At 42.8% G+C, this 21,889-nt stretch overlaps 2 protein-coding genes across 4 annotated transcripts; both read right to left on the minus strand.

Annotated features, from left to right (window-relative positions):
* Positions 1–903: 903 nt before the first annotated feature.
* Positions 904–13,649, minus strand: SMPDL3A (sphingomyelin phosphodiesterase acid like 3A). 3 transcript variants are annotated; one of them, XM_052781186.1, is made up of 8 exons: positions 13,448–13,649; positions 11,692–11,905; positions 10,046–10,190; positions 6,965–7,061; positions 5,945–6,123; positions 4,580–4,760; positions 2,589–2,713; positions 904–1,417 (listed from the first exon to the last, which is right to left on the minus strand). In XM_052781186.1, exons 1-8 carry the CDS (start codon positions 13,554–13,556, stop codon positions 1,106–1,108), a joined length of 1,362 nt encoding a protein of 453 aa, XP_052637146.1. In that variant the 5' UTR covers positions 13,557–13,649; the 3' UTR covers positions 904–1,105. The 3 variants fall into 3 exon arrangements, with proteins under 3 accessions (XP_052637146.1, XP_052637148.1, XP_052637147.1); XM_052781188.1 differs by lacking the exon at positions 13,448–13,649 and adding an exon at positions 13,143–13,161; XM_052781187.1 differs by lacking the exon at positions 13,448–13,649 and adding an exon at positions 10,817–10,922 and having other exon boundaries at positions 11,692–11,805.
* Positions 13,650–16,640: 2,991 nt separating this feature from the next.
* FABP7 (fatty acid binding protein 7) lies at positions 16,641–20,040 on the minus strand. The gene is made up of 4 exons (XM_052781189.1): positions 19,867–20,040; positions 19,092–19,264; positions 18,342–18,443; positions 16,641–16,820 (listed from the first exon to the last, which is right to left on the minus strand). Exons 1-4 carry the CDS (start codon positions 19,937–19,939, stop codon positions 16,770–16,772), a joined length of 399 nt encoding a protein of 132 aa, XP_052637149.1. The 5' UTR covers positions 19,940–20,040; the 3' UTR covers positions 16,641–16,769.
* Positions 20,041–21,889: the final 1,849 nt, after the last annotated feature.

The raw sequence follows: 21,889 nt of genomic DNA on the forward strand, positions 1-21,889 counted from the left end.
ATAAGCACTTCTACAGCTCCAGTTGCACCAGAATAATGTTATCTAGAGAAGGGTCTGTATGGTATTATATTGACCAAAGGTTCCAGAAGTGTAGCTCTTGATGTGACAGAAAAAGGGGTAAAAGTCCTTCTTGGTTACACACACTAGATAAACAGCCTTCTTAATATTAGCATCTTGTGAACACATTAAACCACAACAAGAGGAAGTGGTCTGTACAATTGTAAATTCATACAAGTGATAATCTTCACATTAAGTACGAGACTGCTCTATGAAAAAAGAAAGCTGAGAAACACCATGACAAGTGCATATTTACCTGTGCTGCACAGAGAACGTATATACTATATCTAATTAGTGATGCTGATCAGTTTAAACCTGACTTATGGTCTGCTGCAAAATCTCATACCAGGAGGCTGCTTGACAGCAGTGCCACTGTACATAGCTCTATTATAAGAAAAAAGCACTTTGTGCTGTGCAAACACACACATTCTGAAAAAAATGCCTTAAGTATTTACAGGATGGAGGTCTGGGTGCCATTAAGTCATTTTCCTGCTGTCGTTAGAATATGCCCCTAAACAGAGGTGGGTTTAAGGGGTTAAGAAGGAAAAGAAAACTTGGCACAGGGAGATACCAAATACTGGCATCACATCAACAATGTAACTGCACTCCAGTCTCAGCAAATGCGAGTTTTGCGGATTTCAGTTTGCAAATTATGACAGCAGATGGTTGAAACCTGCCCCCATACAAATCCCATGCCTGAAATGGCATTGCCTATGTTTACACACCCTGAGAAAAGAGACTTGGATGTCCAAAGAACTGAGTGAGTAACTTCTATTCCCACATACTGGGACACTTGTTACAGAGGGTACAGGACACTTGAAACAACAGCGAAGTATCTGGCCACAATTACACAGCCAACAAACTTTTATTTAGATGTGGAAGGAAGACATGTTTACAATAAGAAAGATCTAGGGAGATTTATTGCTCCCTTGAAGTTCAGAGAAATCCCACAGGCTCCCTGTCAGTCTACCAGTGCTTGAGCGAAAGGATGAACAGGTTCTTTAAATCACAGGCTAAAGTCAAGAGCAGCATAAATCGGACGGAGACTTCACCTCCACATTGCTTCCCGATTGATACAATCTGTGTATGAGGAGTAATCCAAATATTGGATTGCACATATTTGGCAGGTCTTGCACCCCTCTTCACAGACAATGGTTTTGTCATAACTCACAATGAAGTTACTGTAATACTGCTCAAACAGTGTGCTGTGTGGCATAGACAACTGCTTGACCATTTCATATAGGCTTTCTGGCTTCAAGTCTTCAATGCCGTAAGCTTTAGTCAGGATGTATTCTAATTTCCAGTTCGATTCATTTTTCTTGTTGGCGTCTCTGAGGTCCAAGTAAAACTGCCAAAGATCCTACAGTTTAAAAAAAAAAAAGAAAGAAAAAATAGGCACGGCTGTATTACTTTCTTCCCTGCTTCATTAAGTCTCTAGAGTGATACATTGATTAGGAAGCTGTCGCTCCTCATTATTCACAACTGAACAGAAGGTCACGTCCCACCCCAAGAGCTGGGCTTACACCCAAACTGGTACTTGTGGTGCAGTAATGGTGGGGGGATGGGGAGGAGAAGAAAAAGGAGTCACAAAAGGCAGCAGTGGCAGTGCTAGAGGTCTTTCCTGTCCAAACTGTAAAATAAACTCCACTATGCTCACGTCTGCTTTAGGGGAGTGGGGCAAAAGGGTGAGAACTGGAAGTTTCTTTTCTGCAGGCACTGCTTGAAGGGCAGAATGGACAGAAAAAGAATGGCCCAGGGAGAATTTAAGGGAAAAGGAGAGATGGAGATGCAGGAGTGAAATCTGCCACAAGAAAGTAGTAGCCTGTATTAGCATACGTCTCCAGAGGGAAACCACAGTCCCAGTTAAGCTGCAGGATGCATTGTCACTGAACTCAGCAAGGTCAAGATTTTACCCTGAATTACAGAGAGAATATCCGAGCCATTCAGAGCCAAAATAATTATAGAGGATTCACTTTATCTCCAAAAATCACGAGATAGAAGTATTCTACTTTTTTCCTTCTAAATTTATCTATAATTTCCTATAAAAAGTATAAACTCTATGTAGGAAGGTGCATGATTACAAAAGACATCACACGGTTAAAAGAGCTTTTCTTCATCTGCTCTTCCACACCCTTTAGAAGCTTTTCATGGACTGCATCACTAAGCTCAGGCCAAAACCAGCAAACAACATTTGTATGTAAACAAGCCCAGGATTTAGGTGAACCTTTTTCACTGTTGCAGAGGTCCCTGCAAATAGTTTTAGGATTCCGCCCAGAAAATTTCTGACTGTCTTTGATTCTACATCGTAAAAACATTCCATGGAGAACAGGGAGTACTGGGGAGTCCTGCACGTACAGAACGACTGACCAAGTTCTCTTTCAGATTTCCTTTCCTTTGCCCAGGAAGAAAAATAAGAGTAAGCACCAACATCCCACCAATAGCCATAATACTACAAAGGCTGACATCTTACTGTAATTTTTAATGACGCTATTATTTAAAGTCTTAAAAAATGCTTTAAAATCTTTACTTACCAGCAAGCTATAATCAAGAAGATCATATTGATACAATCTGACGCCAGGGTTATTGGACTCCATTTGCCATACATTCTTCACTGGGGTTACAGCAGGTGCCACAAACAAGGAATTTACTGGCTTTTCTGCAGGAAGAGGAAAGGTGAGGAAACAGTTTCCGTTAACACAGCAAGAACCAGAGTGACTGGCTTAGGGACATTAGCACTTTTTTCTCCCTGGATTAGCTATATCACTGTGAACTCCTCCTATACTTCCACTGGATAGACCAAAATCTGTGTAAAATACCACAGCACACATTCCAGTGTGTTACCAGTTAAGTCTGTCGATACTAGAGGCTTCCCACCAATTCAACTAGCTGTGCAAAATCGTCTTGCCTTTATGTAAATTTGCATATTTCTGCTGAAGAAATATTCAAAACTTTTAGTTGCTGTCTCCATGCTATATTTTGCATGTTGCTTTATGTATTTATGATGTTATTAGAAACGCCAGGGTATGACCACCTGAGCCTGACTTCACTCATGTAGACTAGCCAAGCACCTGGTACGTGAACACCAATCTTTACAGCAACTGAAACATGAGGATGTACACCGTTTTTAATTAGACAGAATATGCAGGTAAGTATATTGAGAGGTTCTCTGTGGAACAAAAAAAGAAGCCCTAACTATTCCTTTCTCTGACAACATCACTGCAGTGAAATCACAAGGTCAGTCTCCACATATGAGCAGAAGCTTTGAAAGCTTGGACATCAGTAGATTCTTCTGGAGAGGATATAACTGAGCTCTGTATCCCAGTACACTGATGTTGGCTACAAAATTACATTTATCTTGAATTCTCTGGAATTTTGTCAAGATGAAAATAGCATGAATAGAAGACAGCCCAAAACTGTACGATAAACACAAACTGTATTTAGCTACATGCAATTTCACTGTTTAAATTTTGTCAAAAGATGCAAAATTATTAAAACAATTTGGAAGCAGTTACTTGCTCATGCAAACTGTAACAACAAGGCACCGAGATCAGTCTGTCCTCAGTGAAATTTGCAGTAGAGATGATGATTTCATGCACAAATGGGACAAGGTACAAAAATATGTAGGTATAAGACTGCCCTGAATACCATTTAAAAAAATATAAAAAGCCAGTTCTTTCACTAGGGCTGGATTCCTTTTTACTGGAGATTAATTCCATGATAATGCCATGTAAAAAGGTAAACGATTTAGAATACTGTTACCCCAGTCAGCATTTTGGGCATTGCTTTTATGAGTTCATATAAAACACAGATGAAGAGTCAATTAATATTTGGGTATTTTACATAAACCAAAGCAATGGTCCTCTCACTGTTCTATGGTACAGACACAAATATATAACCAGTTACTTGTTAGAGATCTTCTGTTAGAGATGTTAAGAGTGCTCTATACGGCCAAGCCCATGCTTAAAACTAAGGGATTTCAAAGCAATAAACAAAATTTTCAAACATGGGTGCTTTTCTTGAAGGGAAATTAGCTGATCTAAGAGATGCAACAGGCAGAGACTTTCCCCTGCCTCCTGCTTACCCTTATCTTAATTAACTTTGAAGCAGCAGGGAACTCAGCAGAGAGGCACAGTAATGATGCAGGAAACACAAGAACACAGAGCATGTCTAGTTGGCCTGAGAACATTCCCTTTGACACATTACACAATAGCAACTGGCTAGTGTAATTTGCCCGTGTCACTGACAGAGCAGAGGGGAAAGACTAGAAATCCTTGTCTAGGCATAACCATTCATTAAAAAAAAAAACAGGAAGCTTGGGGAGTCTCTTCTGACTTCAACAAAAAAAGACAGTCTGCCTTGCAAGGTTCTCTCTGGAAAAAAAATTGGGAGTATGTACTCTTGTAGATAAATAGCAGTATTTCCCAATTTCCTTCTTCAATTATTTATAACAAAGGCTGCAAGAAAGTATTAATTTGCTTTTAATCAAGAAGAGAAAGATGAAGGATTCAACAAGCATCATTACCTTCTTCATCCAGGAGGACCATGATACTATCTCTATGTGTATGTCCAAAAAACTGCCCCGCAATAACACTACTGTATTTGCGAAAAATCTTTACCAGTCTCTCATTGTAATACTCCCTGATAGCTGTAGTATTCCTTGCATATGGCAAGTATCCTATTGGTACATGTCCTATTATATATACCTAAGGAATTAGATACAGAAAGCACAATTAGCACCTTCATTTGAAACTTAGACTCTTAGCTGTAACTTAGAAATGTTTACCATGATTTTATAATAATGCTATCTCAGAAATGGCATTCTGAAAGCTATAAATCCCGACAGTTTTGTTATACAAAATACAAATAGTAAGAATGTTTAAATTCATAATCAGAGAAAATAAATAATTTTTTTTTTAGTGAATTCAGTATATTTTTGGGAAAAAAGTTCCAATAAATCTATGTGTGATTTTAGGCCAAATGAAAATCTGATCAATTATTTCAAATTAAAAAATAAGTTACTAGGACAAGACTTATGATATGGCATCTCAAGAGGATAGCAAGAAAAACTTATGTTAGAATATTACAGAGGCTGCACAGTCAGAGAGACACCAGAAACATGGAAGAACTGGTTAAAACCTCTCTGTCTGAGGTCAAGACTTGGTTCCAACTGCACACACCAACCAATATGCTGCAGGGTTTTATGAGGAAGGGAAATCTCTCCTTTCTCCCGACTGTAATATAATATTTTTAAAATTACAACACCGTAGAAAAATGTAAACATGTCAAATTAAACACTTCTTCTGGTCAGAGAATGATCCAATCCCCACACCAATCAATCAAACACGAGCCAACAATTTATAACCTCACTTCAAAACCTGACTATTTTAAGACAATTTATTATAACACTCAAATCATAGCAATTGCTGCAGCTTGGATAAGTTTTGTCGTTGACAAACTCCTTTTTAGTTTCTATTTTTGATACTTGTAATTACATTAAAATGTAAATGAAATACACTAGCTTTCGTCTCAGGCCAAGGGTGCACATTTTAAAATTACAGGCTATGAGTAAAGAGAGTCAGAAACAAAAGTGAAAGTATTAAGTATTCTCATCCTGGCTTCTAGAGTATTTGTAAAAATAGTAAGAAAGAAAAGGTATTTTACTGTATAATTTGAGAAACTGCATTCAACTATTTTATTAATTGTTGTAGTATAATGTGCATATTTAAGGAAGAATTATTTTTAAAAATGAAATTTTTATCTTGCAGTATTTTTGGTACCATTAATATTCTCCTAGAATCATGTTTCTCTTTTCATTGTCTCTACTTCTTTTCTTTTCTTTTCAAAGTTCAAACAAATAATGCTGATGGGTTCTGTTCACAGCCCCTACCTTTTCCTCCTTTTGTGAAGAGGCTTCTAGTATTCCCTCCAGCCAGGCAAACTGGTTGGCTGGGTCAGTGATATTCACAGTTACACTGTTGGGGCTGTAATATAAATTTGTGTTCAGACTGATTATCCGCAGCGGTTGAGAGCTATCACTGGATTCAAACAGTTGTGTGTAGAAGCCACCTGTGAAAATAAGAGCAACGTCATCTGCAAAATGAAAGGCTTCAAAGCACAACTTCAGAATGGAAGTACAGCACTGACAAAATACCCAGCCTTACTCTTTCTAATAAAATAGAATATGGCATGTTTATTCAAGCCATGCATCACCTTATCACAAGAGAACATCCTAAGAATCTGGTTTTAGCTACATTTTAGCAGGAGAAGTTGACACTAAATTTTTTATGAATTCTTGCCTGTAATTGCCTTTGTGTTTATTTGACAGTTTTCAGATGCAATTATCCAACTGACACGGAAGAAGTTCTTCCACACCGAGAGGTGCAGTAATTGTTAGAAAGTCCACGTTTCTTGAAATACTGCAAACATATAGGTTCCTCCAGGAAGAACTGCAATTAACAGTATAATCACCAAGACTATGTGCTATTATAACTTGAACAAATATGTGCCTATTCAATATGCTCTGAAATACATGTAGTATCAAAACAGAAACAACATTTCATCAATTTTTTTACAACCAAATTTAAATCTTCTCATGCATCATACACCTTTATCTAAAAAGTATTACGAGGTCTTGAAGGCAATAAGATATTTCACATGCATTGGTACGAAGCCAATAATACTGTACATGTTACAAGAAGCACTAATTATTGCACCAGAGGAGAATAAATGTACCCTGAAAATAAACATTGCTATTCAAAAAGACAAGTAACTTCTTCCAGGAGAAGCATTACAGATAATCCGTTGTGCTGATTCATCCTATGAGACTTCACTAAACAAACGGGACAAATCTATAGAAACATCAGTTCTCTAAGCCCTAGCTTTACAATGCATTACTGGCACATTTTACCTTTTCTGAAGGTACTGATTGCTTCATCAGTTAGCCAAGGTTTCCAGAAATCCGCTACAGCATTGTAAACTTCACTGGTAGTTACAGGAAGCTGATCCTGTGAGAGAGCAGAACCTGCCTAAGTCTTAGCATTCAGACATACAGACAAAAAAGTCACTAAATTATCCCACCTGCCCTCTCACATAACACCTAAGTGTATCCACTCATCACCAGGAGGAACTCAAGAAAGGAAAAAACAAAAACTTCTGAACATCCAGTATTGCTGATCAGGAGCAAATGCCTGAACTTAGAACGGACTGGATGGCCTTGTTAATGCATTGATAAACTAATGCCAGAAATATTTCAAGCCTTAGGAGCACAGCAGAGTGGAAAACCATACATTCTGCAAAACTAATAAATACATAAACTGAACATTCAAAGTCTAAAAATAAAGTCTCTTGGAGGAAAAGCTTGAACATAAGCTTCTTTTATAGCAGGTGAATTTTTCAAGCAACCGGGGGTTCACAGCAGCTCCCCAAAACTCCACAACGGTCCTCAGAAGCATTCAGGTGAAACTCACAAGTATTTCCATGATAACCTGTAGTTCTAGTAACAACGCATTTAAAACGTAAAAGAAAAGTTTTGCCAATGTTTTCTCCCACCAGCTCTAATTAGGACTGTAGCACCTTTCGGTCTGCGCCAAGCACTGTCCAAGCGCCACAGCCTGATAAGAGCCGTGCTCTCACCTAACCCTGACAGGAAGATCCCAGCCTGTCCTTGCCTCTCCTAAAATACCTGCTTGGATTCTTGGTGCTAGAAGAAGAAAGCAGAGGTCCAAAAATAGGAACAGTATTACAGTGCATGTTATCTTAAACATAAAATTTGACCTTTCTAAGACCTTTGAAACTAAACCTACGTTATTAGAGGCTTAGGCACTAAGTCTCTGTCTAGGAGTAGTGCAATCAGAAGTCTGTTCAGACATTTGTTGCTTGCAGTGCACAGATACCAGTTATTAAGAAAGCTTTGAGCCACACCAGGTCAGCCAGAGCTAACAGTCACTAACAGACATAGTAAAACCTGATCTCAGATAAGAGGCCATGTTATGGACTGAAGGTGGTTTGGACCCAGGCAAGTCAGTGCTCTGTGAACTTGTGGATTAGACAGCAGTTCAGGAATTTGTTTTAAGCAGGGGCAAGGATGTGAAACAAGTAAGACTACGCAGAAAGACCGAGGTCACGATATACGATCTGAGAGGTACCCCAATGCTTGATTAACCTGAGTAGTATTTTTAATAGGCTCTGCAAGAAAAATCACCCAAGACCGTTAAATTGTTAAGATGGACAGGTCAGAACACAATAGAGAGCAATAAAATTCTTCAGTGCATGGTGAGCGCACAGCTTTCACACTTGCTCTGGAACAGCCTGCAGTGTGTGGCATGCTCCACATCACTTCCAGTCTATGGGACATTTGCCAAGCATGTCCAGATGAAAAACAGAAATGTCATCAACAGGAAAAAAAAAAAAAAATCCAACAACCTGAAATGACCCCATAGTGGGGAATTTCTGATCCCATGGTCTTTTTCAAACAGTAACAGAAAGGTATGTCAGTTCTGCGTAGTAGCAAAGCCTGCCATTTCAAAGCAAGTATCACAGAAACACTCCTGTGTGGTTTTGTGCAGAGAGAACTACAACAGTTATTCCAATCAGCAGCCTGCTTCAAAATACTATTTGCTGCCTGTCTGCCCCTCCTGACCATCTTTTTTCTGTCTTCAGATTTAATTTCACAAACAAAACTCGTATTTGTTGGAAAAGTCACTACATTCTTTGTCTACAAGGTTACTGTATACAGTTTTTTTCTTGTATATCAAAAGAGACTGTTGAATGACAACTCTTCTCTGTTAAGGTTTTTTAAAAAATGAAACAAAATGAAAACAAAACACTGAGTGAGAATTCAGTTAAGGTGTTACTTATCAAAACACTCTACCAGTGGTTTCTGGTGACAAGCTGGTGACTACCAGAGCAAGAACAGAAGAGACTGAAGTCCCAGCTTGGTTTGTGCACTCGCATTTCCAAGATATGTTTAGCTCTTATTTTGCCTCTCACATTTCCCTTTCCCCTCTCTAAGCACCTCTGCTACTCCCTGATTTGGGAATCACTAACTCCAGCAATGATACAGACAATAATACAATCACCTACTACACCAAGATATACCCTGATAGGCCTAATGAGTAACACAGAAAGCTGGAACAAAAGTCTTTGGGGGGTGTGAAGGGGTGTTACTGAATTCCCATTAGGCGTTTCAAACAAAATATTTTAGCTGATGGGCTCATCCCTTCCGATCCCCTCAGATCCAATGACAGAATTTGCTTCTCAGTCCTGTGTACTGCCAGATCAACCCACAATACACTTTAAAGGACACATGAAGCAACTGTTTACTTTTGAGCTATGCCAAGAACAATATTCACAGAACACTGACAGTAAAAAAGCACCGTCCTCAGCTGCAATGGCCCACACATCCCGTAAATCATCAATGCAAATATTTCTAAGTGTCCAATAAGGAAAGAAAAAAAGACTATTTTTAATAATAGTGGCAAAACTATGGGAACTTTACAAAAATTCTGCCATTAGTCTGGTTAAAAAAATCCAGTTATGTCAGCAGACAGATTTCCAGTAGGCCTTTTGGTAGGCCTTGAATCTTACCACGGGCTCACAGATCCACTAATGATGTCATTTCTATTAGATTAAGTTATGTACACACATGCACGACTTACACAGCAAGAAAAAAGTAAGTGTGTATTAACTATGATGAGAACTGGTGGTTCTAAGCCATGAGGAACAATTAGCAGTAAATTTGCACGACCTCAGGCAACGTACAGATTTTACCTGGCATCAACGTTTGCTTGGGTAACTTAACACAGAGAGAGATGTACTTTCTGTTCTCCATTGGAACTATTTATAATTTTAAATGCTAATTGGAGAATTGTAGAATACTGTTTCCAGGATAATAGTTACAAAAATGTAACTCTGATTTTTTACACCTGCTTTCTGAGGGGTTAGGAACACACTCAGTATGATACTTAAACAAATTTCTAACTTGCTTTACCTGTGGCCAGTAGTCATGATTGCCCAAGGCCGGGAAAACCTGAAGATCCGGAAAGAAATTACGAATTGTAGAACTCATATTGCCAATGATGTTAATGACCAACTTTGTGGAGAGTTCTTTTACAGGAACATGAGGAGGACTATCTCTGAAAAAGGAAAAGGCTTTATTAACAAAGGTTTATTAGCAACATAAGGAAAGCCAAAAAATTCTGCAAACACATCTACACTCTAGTATGTAATACTACTATAGACTCTTTAATTAAAATCATAGAATTGCCTGAAAGGCTCTCTGCAAAGGCTTTTTTTTTAAAAAAAACAAACAAGTAGGCTAATGTTTATCCTATGATTCACACTTCTTATAACTAAGATTTCTTAGAAATTAAATTAATTCTACTCCATCATTTTGAGCTACTGTGCAATTTGGGTTATATATCCTCCGTCATCTGCACAACCTCATAAGTTTGCTTTTTCCCTTTTAACAACATCCTGTTGAAAATGAAGTACAGTAAGTGAAATAAATTAATCACTTGTCTTTACATATTCATATTTCCTAACAGCCTTCCCCCAGCGAAATTAAGTGACATAACATATATAACCTTTCCAGTAAAAAATACCCCATCATTGATAAACAAACTAGTTCTCACAAACACTCAAAGATACTAATCTCTCTGGTAAATTATCCATTAACGTATACCATAAAAAATTATGTGATGGTAGAATGGAGAATTTTGCTATGGCAGAAGGGTAAATTAATGTTATCTTTCATGAATACCTAGAAAGTAACAGGGCATGGTACTATCAAGCTACTCATATGCCTCCCTTTCACACTTCTTTCTCCAGTCCCACTGCTAAGGCACACAAAGGCTCATAGATAACACCTGTGTGAGAGACAGAATATTATTATGCCCATTTTCTAATAAGGAAGATCAGCACAGAAGAGGTAAACGTTTTAGTCAACAGGGGACTGCACACATCCAAAATACTGCAATCAGGGACTGTGAAACCACACTTTGTTTAGAAGCACATGCAGCTATGAGTTATAGTAATGAGGAGAGAGACAACATCTATGACACTGTTATCCTCCCCCTGCTAGCCCCTGATCTGGAACTCAGACAGGCACCGAAGCTGAATGGTCACTTTATAGCACTTTAAAAAAAAACAACATAAGCTATAGTATTGCTTGATTCTAGTTACCTCTTACAGAACCAGATAAAATACAGTTAAAGTGTATCTTCTAAAAAGGGATGCACTTTAGATTTAATGACCTTAAGACCTACAAAATCCAGTACCTCCCATAATAATTCATTCCAGTCAGTTATTCCTCTGACCTTTCTTTTTGCTTTTTCCACTTCCCAGCGTTGCCACACCATTTCTATTAACTTATACTAATACAGTCATGTGGTAAATGACCCAGTGAACAGTCCAACAATATCCAGAAATGATTACAGAGACCAAAATCTGTTCCTAAGGCCTTACATTCTCCATCTTGCACTCAGCCATCTGGACAACTAAAGTGACTATTTAGATGTAGCATTTGTGAGATACTAAACTCAGATCTGTTGGTGCAAATATAAACTTGTGAATTACTGCACTATATGATTATCCAGCTGTTAAAAGCTTTAACTGCAGAGTGACTTGAACACTTACCCTGTCCAAATCATGAATGAAACCTGCTGTTTTGAATCTTTCATGAATGCAAATGCTGACAAAATAAGTTGATATGGAGAATCACACAAAAAGTCTCCAAAAGGGCCTGGGTTGGAGGCATTGGCTCCTTTGGAAGAAGAACAAACTTTGGTGCGATCAGGGGTAATGTGGTAAGTCGGATCTAAATGTAGGTCAGATACATGCCAGAACTGCCCTGTTTTCAGAAAACAAAGATTAAAGAAAATGCATTATTTGCATTTGAACTGGATATACATGGGTAACGCCAAGTTTGCTCCAGTTTGTCTACTGCTATTCCTCTTCCAAGCTTTGCAAAGGAGAATAAATTTAACAAATTGTTGACTAGCCCGTCTGATAACTGTGGGCGAGTTCTGCATTCCTGACAAAAGTCCTTCACGTAGTCTGCTTAGAAAAACTGAAAACAGAAGCAGAGGCATAGGTTTAAGCTGCTCAGCAGAAAAAAAACGGAGCTTGGTAGGGACGGGAAAATCAGCTCCCTTTCATTAATAGCAATCTGGAAACTGGAGAGGAGAGGAGGCCATAGAAGGACTTCTCCACTCCACCTGAAAAGAGAGGGAGTTGCATTTTAATTATTTTCCCAGACCTTCCCTGGCTGGAAGCTACTGTAAAAGATCACAGTCCAGAAAGAAAGGCAAGAAACAGCATGCGTGCAAAAATTTCAAAGCTCTTCTTCTCCCCAGCAGCCGCAGTAGCAAAGAAACCAGGCTTCCCACCAGAGAGAGGTGTGTCACCTACTCACTACTTTCCAGGCTGACACATTCTTAGCCACTGCTATTTAGCGCTGCACAGATAAAGGAGCAGAGAAGCATAGGGATACGGTGAACAAGATGAATTAAGCTTGTATTAGACTACCAGCCTTCAAGTTTCACGTAAAATAAGAGTAATTTCTTTCCGTCGGTTTCAAAGCCCTCGGGAAAGGCACACGTGTATCTGGGGTAGTGGTTGTGAAAGCGAGACAGATATAAATTGATTTTTCCCAAGGTCACATGCTCACTCTGTGGCAGAGCAGGCACGGCGCGCCCGGACGCCATGGAGTTTTATTTCAGGAAGCAAAGAGCAGCAGCGATCTCCAAAACCTGCAAAACCGTGACTCCTACCAACAGGAGACAGAGAAACGCCCGCAGGCCGCTGCGTCTTCGGTCCGAAGCACGTACCAGTCACAGGGAATGAAAATCCTGCGGAAACCATTTCGGAGCGCTCACCTGCGTGCGTTACCGCACCTCGGATCACGCCGGGCAGCGTGCGTGTGTTTGCTGACAGCACAAAAACCAAGTTTAATGTTTGCAGTCTGTGCCTCAGGACACCGCGCCGAAGGCAGGGCAGGGCTCGCCTCACCTGCCGCCCTCCGGGGCGCCCCGGCCAACTCGATCTATCCCCACTTAAGACCACCCTCACACCCCCCCCCCCCAGACCTGAACAGCCACGCGTTTGCTTATCTAGAAGGTCACACGAAGCCGAAGCCAGCTGGGACAGCGAACACCGCCGCAGCAGCCTACGGGAAGGGGAGGCAACGGAGGAGCAAGAGGGGAGCGCCCGGCCCGGGCCTTCCCCCCGCCGGCAGCACGGAGGGGCGGCCGGTCCGTCGTGTCGTCCCCCCCCTCCCCTCAGCGGCCGACCGGCTTCCCCCGTCCTCCCCGGGCGAGCCCCCTGCCCGCCGTCACCCTTGGCGGGGGCGGCCGGCCCCTCTCAGCCGCTTCTCCCCCCTCGGCGGACTCACCCACGGCGGAGCGGGGCTGCGGGCCGGCCGGCGCCGCCTCCAGCGCGGAGCAGAGCAGGGCCAGGCCGAGGGTCAAGCGGGCGGCGCGTCCCCCCCGCCGCGGCTCCATGTCGGGCCGTGCCGGGACAGCCCTGCCCGCCGACGGTACCTCATGGGACCGCCCCGCCGCGGAGGAGAAGGGCCGAGCCCCGGGAGGCTGAGGCGAGCTCCGGAAGCCGCCACCGCGCCCCGCCCGCGGGCAGCGGGGGCCAGGAGCCGGCCCGGCCGCGGAGGGCGGACGGCGGGGACGGCCGCCGCCTCAGCCGGGCCGGGCCCCGGGGGGATGGGGGGGAGCCGTCACCACTGAGGCGCCGGGGAGCTCGTAGGAGCCAGCGTGGCCGCCGCCCGGGCCGAATTGACGGCGCCGGCTGACCGCAGGCGGCCTGGAAGGAGGATGAGGCGGGAAGGCGGCTGTCCCTTCCCCGCTCGGGCCGGGCCGCCCGGCGGGCCTGTCCCTTCGAGCCCTGGGCTGACGGCTCTCCGAAGCGGCCGGGACCCGTGGCTGAAAATCCTTTTTTTCCTTTTTCCCCCACCCCCGCAGCCCGCCGTGGCCCCGCCGGTGCTACCGACCGGCAGAGCCGGGGCCGAGCCTGCCCTGTACCGGCAGCGCTCGGACGCCGTGCGGGAGTCTCTTGGAAGGAACGTTTCTCACAGCAGACCTGTGAAAATGGATCCTGGTTACTTAAGGCGCTTCAGAATTAAAAAAGCTGACGAAATAACGCCGTCGAGTACGCCTTTAGTACAGCCGAAGGAAAATGCTGAGGTGCGCTGTAAATACGCGTCTCCGTCGCTAAGGCTTTATGGTGGCGGAGCCGCTGTTTGCTGCTGGAGTCAAGAGAAGTTTCTGGTGAAGGGAGAAGGCTCAGCGTCAGATTCAGGAGCAGACCAGAATAATGACGGCATGGATCCCGTAGCTGACCCCGAGCATCGCGCTGCTCACTGTGCTCTTCTGTTCAGATCTGCTTTCTGGGGCTTTGTAAACCCATTTTACCAGCAGCTGGAAGTCCCATATGTCAGTATTTTTCCTCACTTTTCCACTCCTCCGAGCAGTGCCACGGGCACCGCTTCTCCACTTTTCTCTCCCTTATTTAATTTGACATTAATATTGTTTATCTTTAGAACAGCAGAAGACTTCACCAATAAGCTTCATGATGCTTTCACGTGACTTACGGAAGATATGTATGTAGGGAAAAGTAGCCTTTGTTTAAAAACGACTGTAATGTAAAATGTTTACCGTTCAGGGTTTATTTGTAGACCAAGCCTTAACAACCTGTCTCTGCATTCCTTTCCTCATACTTAATAAAAACCTTATTTTTTTAATTCACGACTGCACAAATCACTTGCATCGATGAATGCCAGTACTGGGGACCCAGGTCTGTTTTCCCCAGTGACAAAGGAAAAGCAGTTGCTCCCACCTTTCTGAGAAGGGGTGGCTGGGAAGGACAGTCATGTGGCGAATGCACCCGCAGGCAAACTGGCAGCAAGGGAGGGGAGGCACATACATGAAAGCTGTATTAGTTACTGAGGCTGAGGATTAAATGAGCTAATAAAACTGAAGGGCGGAAGATGCTGTTTAAACATAACTTGCACTATAGCAGCTGAAGCAGCCCACACTATAGAGACTGCAGAGCTCCCCACACCACTGGAACAAGTCCTACTTTTCATTTTTCTGATGAAAAAAGTTCACTCCTAGATTTTAAAAGCTATCGATATCCACCAAATAAAACATATTTATAATGGTTTATAATTAAGGACTCTGTCCTCTAGCTGTATAGTGTTCCCCACAAGAGAAAACAGACTTGGATGGTCCTTTCAGGCCGCTTCTTTGTGAAAAAGTAAAGCTACTAACGTTGAATTTTGCATTTCTGTTGGCTAGGTGCCGTAGTTACGTCTGAACTTTTATCCAGATGAGTGAGATGCGCTACCCGTGTTATCCTAGCTACCCAGGGAAGCAAGAAGCCACTTCCCATGATACCACGTAGCAGACCTGAAGGATGGCACGGTACAGTATTAGGGCCGGGAATTTGGGCAGGATGCCCCTCCTGCACCTCCCTCTGCAGCCACATGCCCCCCCCCCGCCTCCCACCCCAAGTACTGACCAGCTAAAGCCACAGCTCAGCTCTGCCATGGTTTGAAAAGTTACAGGCAGCTACACCTCCATGTAGTTCACTGAGTCAATGTGTCAGGAAACATGGACTTCCTAAACAATCTCCTCCATGCTGCCAGCGACCTGTTTCAATTTTCCTAATAATCTGAAGTATAAGGCACTTTTCCCCACCCATGTCTTTTAAGGAAATATTCTTCAGGAATAAGGTTTTAATTTCTCTCTTTTAAGCAGCATTTTATCTTAATAAAAAATGGTTATCTGCTGTACATATTAGCTATGAAACTAGAGCTCAGGGAGGGGAATCTCAGCAGGTTTGTCTTGTACCATTTTCCCTTTGTTTTCCTCCCACCCCTGTGGAGACTGATGAAAAGATAAGCTTTGTACTTTAGGTTCCCCCAGTCCTGCCCTTCATCACGTTGGTCCTCTCCTCTCGCCCTGTGAAACACTTCAATCTTTTGTATATTAGCAAAAAAAAAACCACCCACCAAAACAAATGAAAAACTCTCATAACTATTAAAACCAAAACTATAGGATCCCCCCTAATATCGAAGGCTGACTATTGACCTCAGCATGCACAGGATAACAAGTTCCCAGTGAAGAGAGGAGCTGAAACTGGCTTGAGCCTCTCAATTCTCTGCCTAATTCTATAAAGACAGGGGCTTTAGATTTCTCCAGCAAAAAGAAGCCACTGAAGTAGAGTGAAGGCAATTTTTCGTTTCCCATGTACTCTACACCACATTGAAAGGCTGCTGCAGCGTTGTGCACCACATGCTTTTCTGTTGCTTAACTTGGAAAAAGGAACTTCCAACAATTCCCTCCAGAACACTGGAATATTAGCTGATTAAATGCAAGAGGAGCACAGGTTTAAAAAACTTTTTAATTTCTGTTTGATCTGCATTCCAAAACAATTCAAATATGTTCCATTTACTGTAAAAAAAAAAAAAAAAAAAAAAGAGGCAAGTGTTTTAGAAATTTAATGCCAAGCTTAACCTGTTTCACTATACAGCACAAGCTTGCCAATTTGATGGCATAGGTTTTTTTTTTAAAAAAAAACACCCCCCCAAAACTCTTTATTAACCTTTCATGCCAGAAATGTGCATTTTAGCTACGTTCAGTTGTGGACGGTACATTAATCCATCCAGCAGAAGTAACATCTGGACAGAGGTCAGGTAAACTCTACGCTTTCTCATAGTGGCGAACAGCAACCACATCACCAAAGGTGAGAGTCTGCAAGTCCAAGGAAAAGACAGACACGTTAGATACTGGACCATTTTCTATAATGACTTAACACATATTAAAGAAGCCCATGCTAGAGCAAGGTTGGTTTACATCATATAATTTATAGAAGAACAAATTGGTGTAGATTATTGATATTTTAAATGAACAAGAGGCAAAACCTTAGTTACAGTTCCCGTAATAAACCTAACTTTCTCCTTGCTGCTTTCAAACCCAAGAAGCACATACTGCATATTTACAAGGCAACTATAGTGAGGCTAGAAACAACTGTTTAATTTTTCTAGTTTTTGTGAATGTAGTTTCTTAAATACAGCATTGTTTTAATACAGATTTAACACTGATCTTTCCAAAGCTGATCATGATGCGAGATGTACAATCTAAAACTCCAAGTCCTCTATACCCACATTCTATACTATTATGCATAGGCATATACTTAAGGAGAACCCTGTACTAAAATAAATGCATTCTGTGCACTTAGGTAGCTAGAACTACCAAATATTTTAGTCGCTGCAGTTGTGCAGAACACTAACTGCAGTGTGTGAGTTTTGGAGGCATTGCCTGAAGTGGAACAGGGCATCTCACCGTGTTCAAACTCCAAAGGAAAAGGTTTTCTGTATAATGCATGTAGCTGTTTCCAAAAACAAAGCACGTATTTTCCCTTGTATCACTTGTCACATTGTGTTGCACTGACTGTATGCTTTAAGCTTTTAAATATTTGGAGGTCTCCATCCATACAGATACTCTCCAAAGTATTTGGAAAACAAGCTAACTGGTTTTCCCCAACAACCAAGTCACATAGATTAGTATAGCTGAAGAGGTTTTATTTTTGAAAGTTACATCTCTGTGCCAAAAATAAGGATGAGAAGCGCTGCCCTGGACATTAGATATATTAACTTACACCATTTATTCACCCCATACTCCTGTTCCTGAAAAGTCAGGAAAAGTGTGAAGAAAAGTCTTGCTTCAAATTCACATTCAATTGCTGTTTATCATAGTTTTTAACAAGGTAGGAGGAATAAACCCTTTATTATTAAATATGAAAATGCTATTACCTCCTGCAATATTGTAATTTATTTTCCTAGGGAAATACTTGTTCTGTGTAGTTAAATATTTATGCATGCATATATAAAACAAGTTTTTAAAGAAATCTAAGTTAGCACTGGCAACAGATCATTGCCTGTATCATCCAGAACTTTGTGTCTTTTCCAGCTCACCAGGGTTTTTTTTTTTTTTTTTTTTTTTTTTGCTTGAGCATTTACACAAACTCTAGAAAGAACATAAACACTCTGGAAATCCACAGGCTGGCCTGCCTAAAACCACTAGCAATTTTTTAGTTGTCAGTAAAACAAGATGCAAAACAAAATAAACATTTGAAAAATCTCTGTTAGCTTTCCCCACCAATTAGTTTAAGGATTTGTGTATATGTAACACTGTCTGTTCATAAAGCTTGAGATAAATGTAAGTGAGGAGCATTAGCAGTGTACGTGAATGCTCAGTGAGCTTTATACTTACCATTACCATTTTGCCATCCTTTATTTCTCTCACAAAGTTTGTCTCTTTGCCATCCCACTTCTGTACGTGCACTAGCTTGTCTCCGTCCAAGGTCACAACTGACTGTGAGATACGAAGAAACACAAAGACGCTCATTTATTTGGGGTATTTGGGATTCTGCTCACACATTCAGCATGCACTATTCTATTGAATTCTCTTCAATAGATGGATGTGGATCTAGAATGATAAAGTAGTCCCAGCCATTTTAAAGCCAAGCCTGTGAATCATGCTCGTTTTAAGCACGAGCTCCATACAATTCTTGTTCATGTCAAAGGATTAAAAAAGTTGTTTCCTTCAAGTTCCAGTCTCACAAGAACCACTGTTTCAGATGTGCTTTGGGGCAGCGTTTACATTAAGCCCCCCAAAAATGCAGGGAAGAAGGCATTTCCCAATTTCAACTGGGAAAAGTTATGCCAAATGATGTTTGGCTTGAAAGAAAAGTGGGCAGCCAACACAATTCTTCGATGCTGGAAGGAAGACTAGAAGGGGGCTGGTGACATAACGCATTGCTTCAGACAAGACATGGCATAAGTGGGCAAATAAGATGCAATCTTGTCTTTTTTTCCTGTCCTTCACAGTGCTGCAACTGGCAGTAGCAGAAGTTACTTTTTTTTTTTTTTCCTTTCACCCTACCAAAGATACAGCCTCAGGGGCGGGGGTGGGGAGGAAGAAGAGGAAAAAGAAGCCACTGCAGCCCAAGAGTTCACTTACTTTGCAGTTTCTATCATCAGGGGTAGTTTCATCAAATTCCTCTCCAAGTTTAAAGCTGATTTCTGTGTTTTTGAAAGTGCTTTGAGTCCTGATCACTACCTTGTCCCCCTCGCTGCTGATAATCACAGTGGGTTTAGTTACATTCCCCACCTGCCGTGTTGCAAACCCCACTCCTAGACCATCAAAGGAAAAGAGAAATCCATCAGACATGCGGGTTTTTACTTTTTTTTTTTTGCCACACATCGAGGTACAGATTCCCCCACTCTACACCTTTAAGCCATCACAGTGAAACTCTACTTTCTGCTTCGCTTGTGCCCTTATCCCTAAAGCATCCATAGGTGCATGTCCCCCCCCCAAGAGGCAGCTCCGTACCCTCCCTTACCTCCGCGCACCGTGACGAGGAACCCCGAATTCAGCAGCGCCGCGGAACGGGTGGCGATCGCTTCTGCTTCTCTGGCTTTCAGTTTCTTACCGCTCCGGCACAACGATTGCTTTTGCTCGTGTTTGTTTGCAGTTTTATCTGTCGGCAGCGTTTGCCCTTCTTTCTCCGGCACCTCCCGGAGCCTCTCCCCAGCAGGACGGCTCTCACATAAACCCCCCCCCCCGGCCGAATGACCCCCCCATCAAATTAACTCTACTGAGGCACAGCCGCCCAAACCTCCCCCGCCTCTGCGAATGCCTCACCTACACCTGTAATTCAATTTTTTTTTTTTTTTTTAAAGGACGGTGCAAAACTCCAGCTCTAACCGCGCCGCTGCCGCCCGGCCGTACTTACCCAGCGCCTTCATGTACTCGTCGAAGTTGTGGCTGTCCACCAGCTTCCAGGTAGCGCAGAAAGCTTCGACCATGGCGGCGGCGGAGAGGGGGGGGATACCGGGGAACGCCGCTACAGCCCCGTATTTAAAGCCGGAGCCCGGCGGGGGGTTCGGGAGGCGGAGGAGGGAGGGGGGGGCAGCCGCGGTCCGCCCCCGCCGGCAGGGCCGGCGCCTCCCCTCCGCCCTCCGCTCCATCACCTGAGTCGCCGCGGGGGGTCTGCCGCCCTCCGCCCCGTCCCCGTTCAACTAACAGAACGTGAAATACTCCCCGGAGTACTAAGAGAGGATGGGAAGGGTGCTGCAGAACACCTCCTCGAGAAGGTGGCCCGCGAAGATTTTTTAAGGCCGGTTTGTACAAGACCCCTTTGCCCTCCCCCCCCCCCCCCCCCCCGCCTCCCCATCACACGGCATCGCTGAGGATGCTCTCTCCGAAATTGGCGTTTGCCATTGCCGGCTGGAAACAGCATCTTGCCTCCACGATTGGCAGTGTTGGGAAACTTAAGAATGAAGGAAGAGGGCTTAAAACCGTTTTCATCCGATACGGTTTGTTTCTGTTGTCCTTCCCCGAGGTGTTCTCTGAAATTCACTGAAGGCACTGGGTAGTCATCTTCTCTCTTGAGTGTTGTTCAGAAAGCAGCCCGTCTCCATGGGACAAGCCACAGCGTCAGCTTTTCCAGATCCACGGCTGGGATGGATTCCAGAGTCGTGAATCTAGCTCTTCTGCTCTCATAACAAAACTCGGCCACGGCTGGGATGGATTCCAGAGTCGTGAATCTAGCTCTTCTGCTCTCGTAACAAAACTCGGGCACTAACTGAAAGAGGCTTTCTCTGACTCAGGAACAAAACCTCAACAACTTTCTACCTGGTCCTACCAAATGAAATATAAATAATTATCAATATTTTCCTAATATTTTTAAATTAGTTTTTGACATGTCATTTGCATTTCTTTCAGGCTCTTGTAGTCTGGCCCATTCTTTGGGTGTCAGGCAAGTGATGCTTCTGACAGGACTTTTAATTTAATTTGCCACTTTTTCACTTGTCCTCAGAAAGAACCAACCCGTCTCTGAACTAAACTCAGGAATACAATCCTGATTCCTTTTACCACGCAACACAATTTTCGTTAGTCTTGATAACCTAAGGGTATGAACTAGTGCATCTATTTCTCTTTAACCCTCTGTCCACTTACTTGGAAGTACTGGCAGAGACACAAAGCGCCCTCCTGCAGCTGCTCAGTTTATGTCCGACTTCCTCTTCTGAGACTTTTCGGCTAGCACTCAGAAAGCCAGGGAGAGCAAGAGCATCGCTTGAAATAACAGACCGCCAATTGTTGTTCATGAGGCTGAAAGGAAACAAGTCCCCTTTTTTATGTCAAAGTTGACTAATGCTATGTCTCCAAAGTTTGCACAGAATACCAGCCTTACTGGTGCATCTCATATGGCTGTCTACTAACCTAATGTCTGTAGTCGGTCAAACCCTCTATAATGAATGAGGAATATGCTTTGCGATTGGCGCTGTCATGGCACGAGGCACACGGGGTTTGTATTGTGCGTGGGTATCATCTGTCACTCCAGTTCAGTTTGGAACTGTGTTTCCTCAATACAGTAACGTTATCAAGTATTTAGTAGCATTCACCACCCATAGCCAAACTCTGCAGCCACGGTCTCGCAGAGCTTCCTCGCTGGCACCCAGGCAGCTGATGTGCAAGTACAAGCAAACTGATCTCGCCTCTCACCTATTTCATCTCAGATGAATCATATTAAATCCTAAGTGATTTCACCAATACCCTCATGAACTGACATGAGTGTCTCCTCTCCCAGTACTGACAAGACAGAGTTATCTGCTCATATAGATTCTGTTTGCAGAAGCCCTGGAGCCTCTGCTGATCCGTCTGGTGCAGATGTGTGCACAGAGCCCTGGGAGAGCTCCTTGCTCTCTGTGCTCACCGGGGCTTGTTGTAGAGAACCAGTCTCACGGACTTCGTGT

This window comes from Harpia harpyja, chromosome 3 (genome assembly GCF_026419915.1).
Source record: "Harpia harpyja isolate bHarHar1 chromosome 3, bHarHar1 primary haplotype, whole genome shotgun sequence".
In the NCBI taxonomy this organism is placed as follows: Eukaryota; Metazoa; Chordata; class Aves; order Accipitriformes; family Accipitridae; genus Harpia; species Harpia harpyja.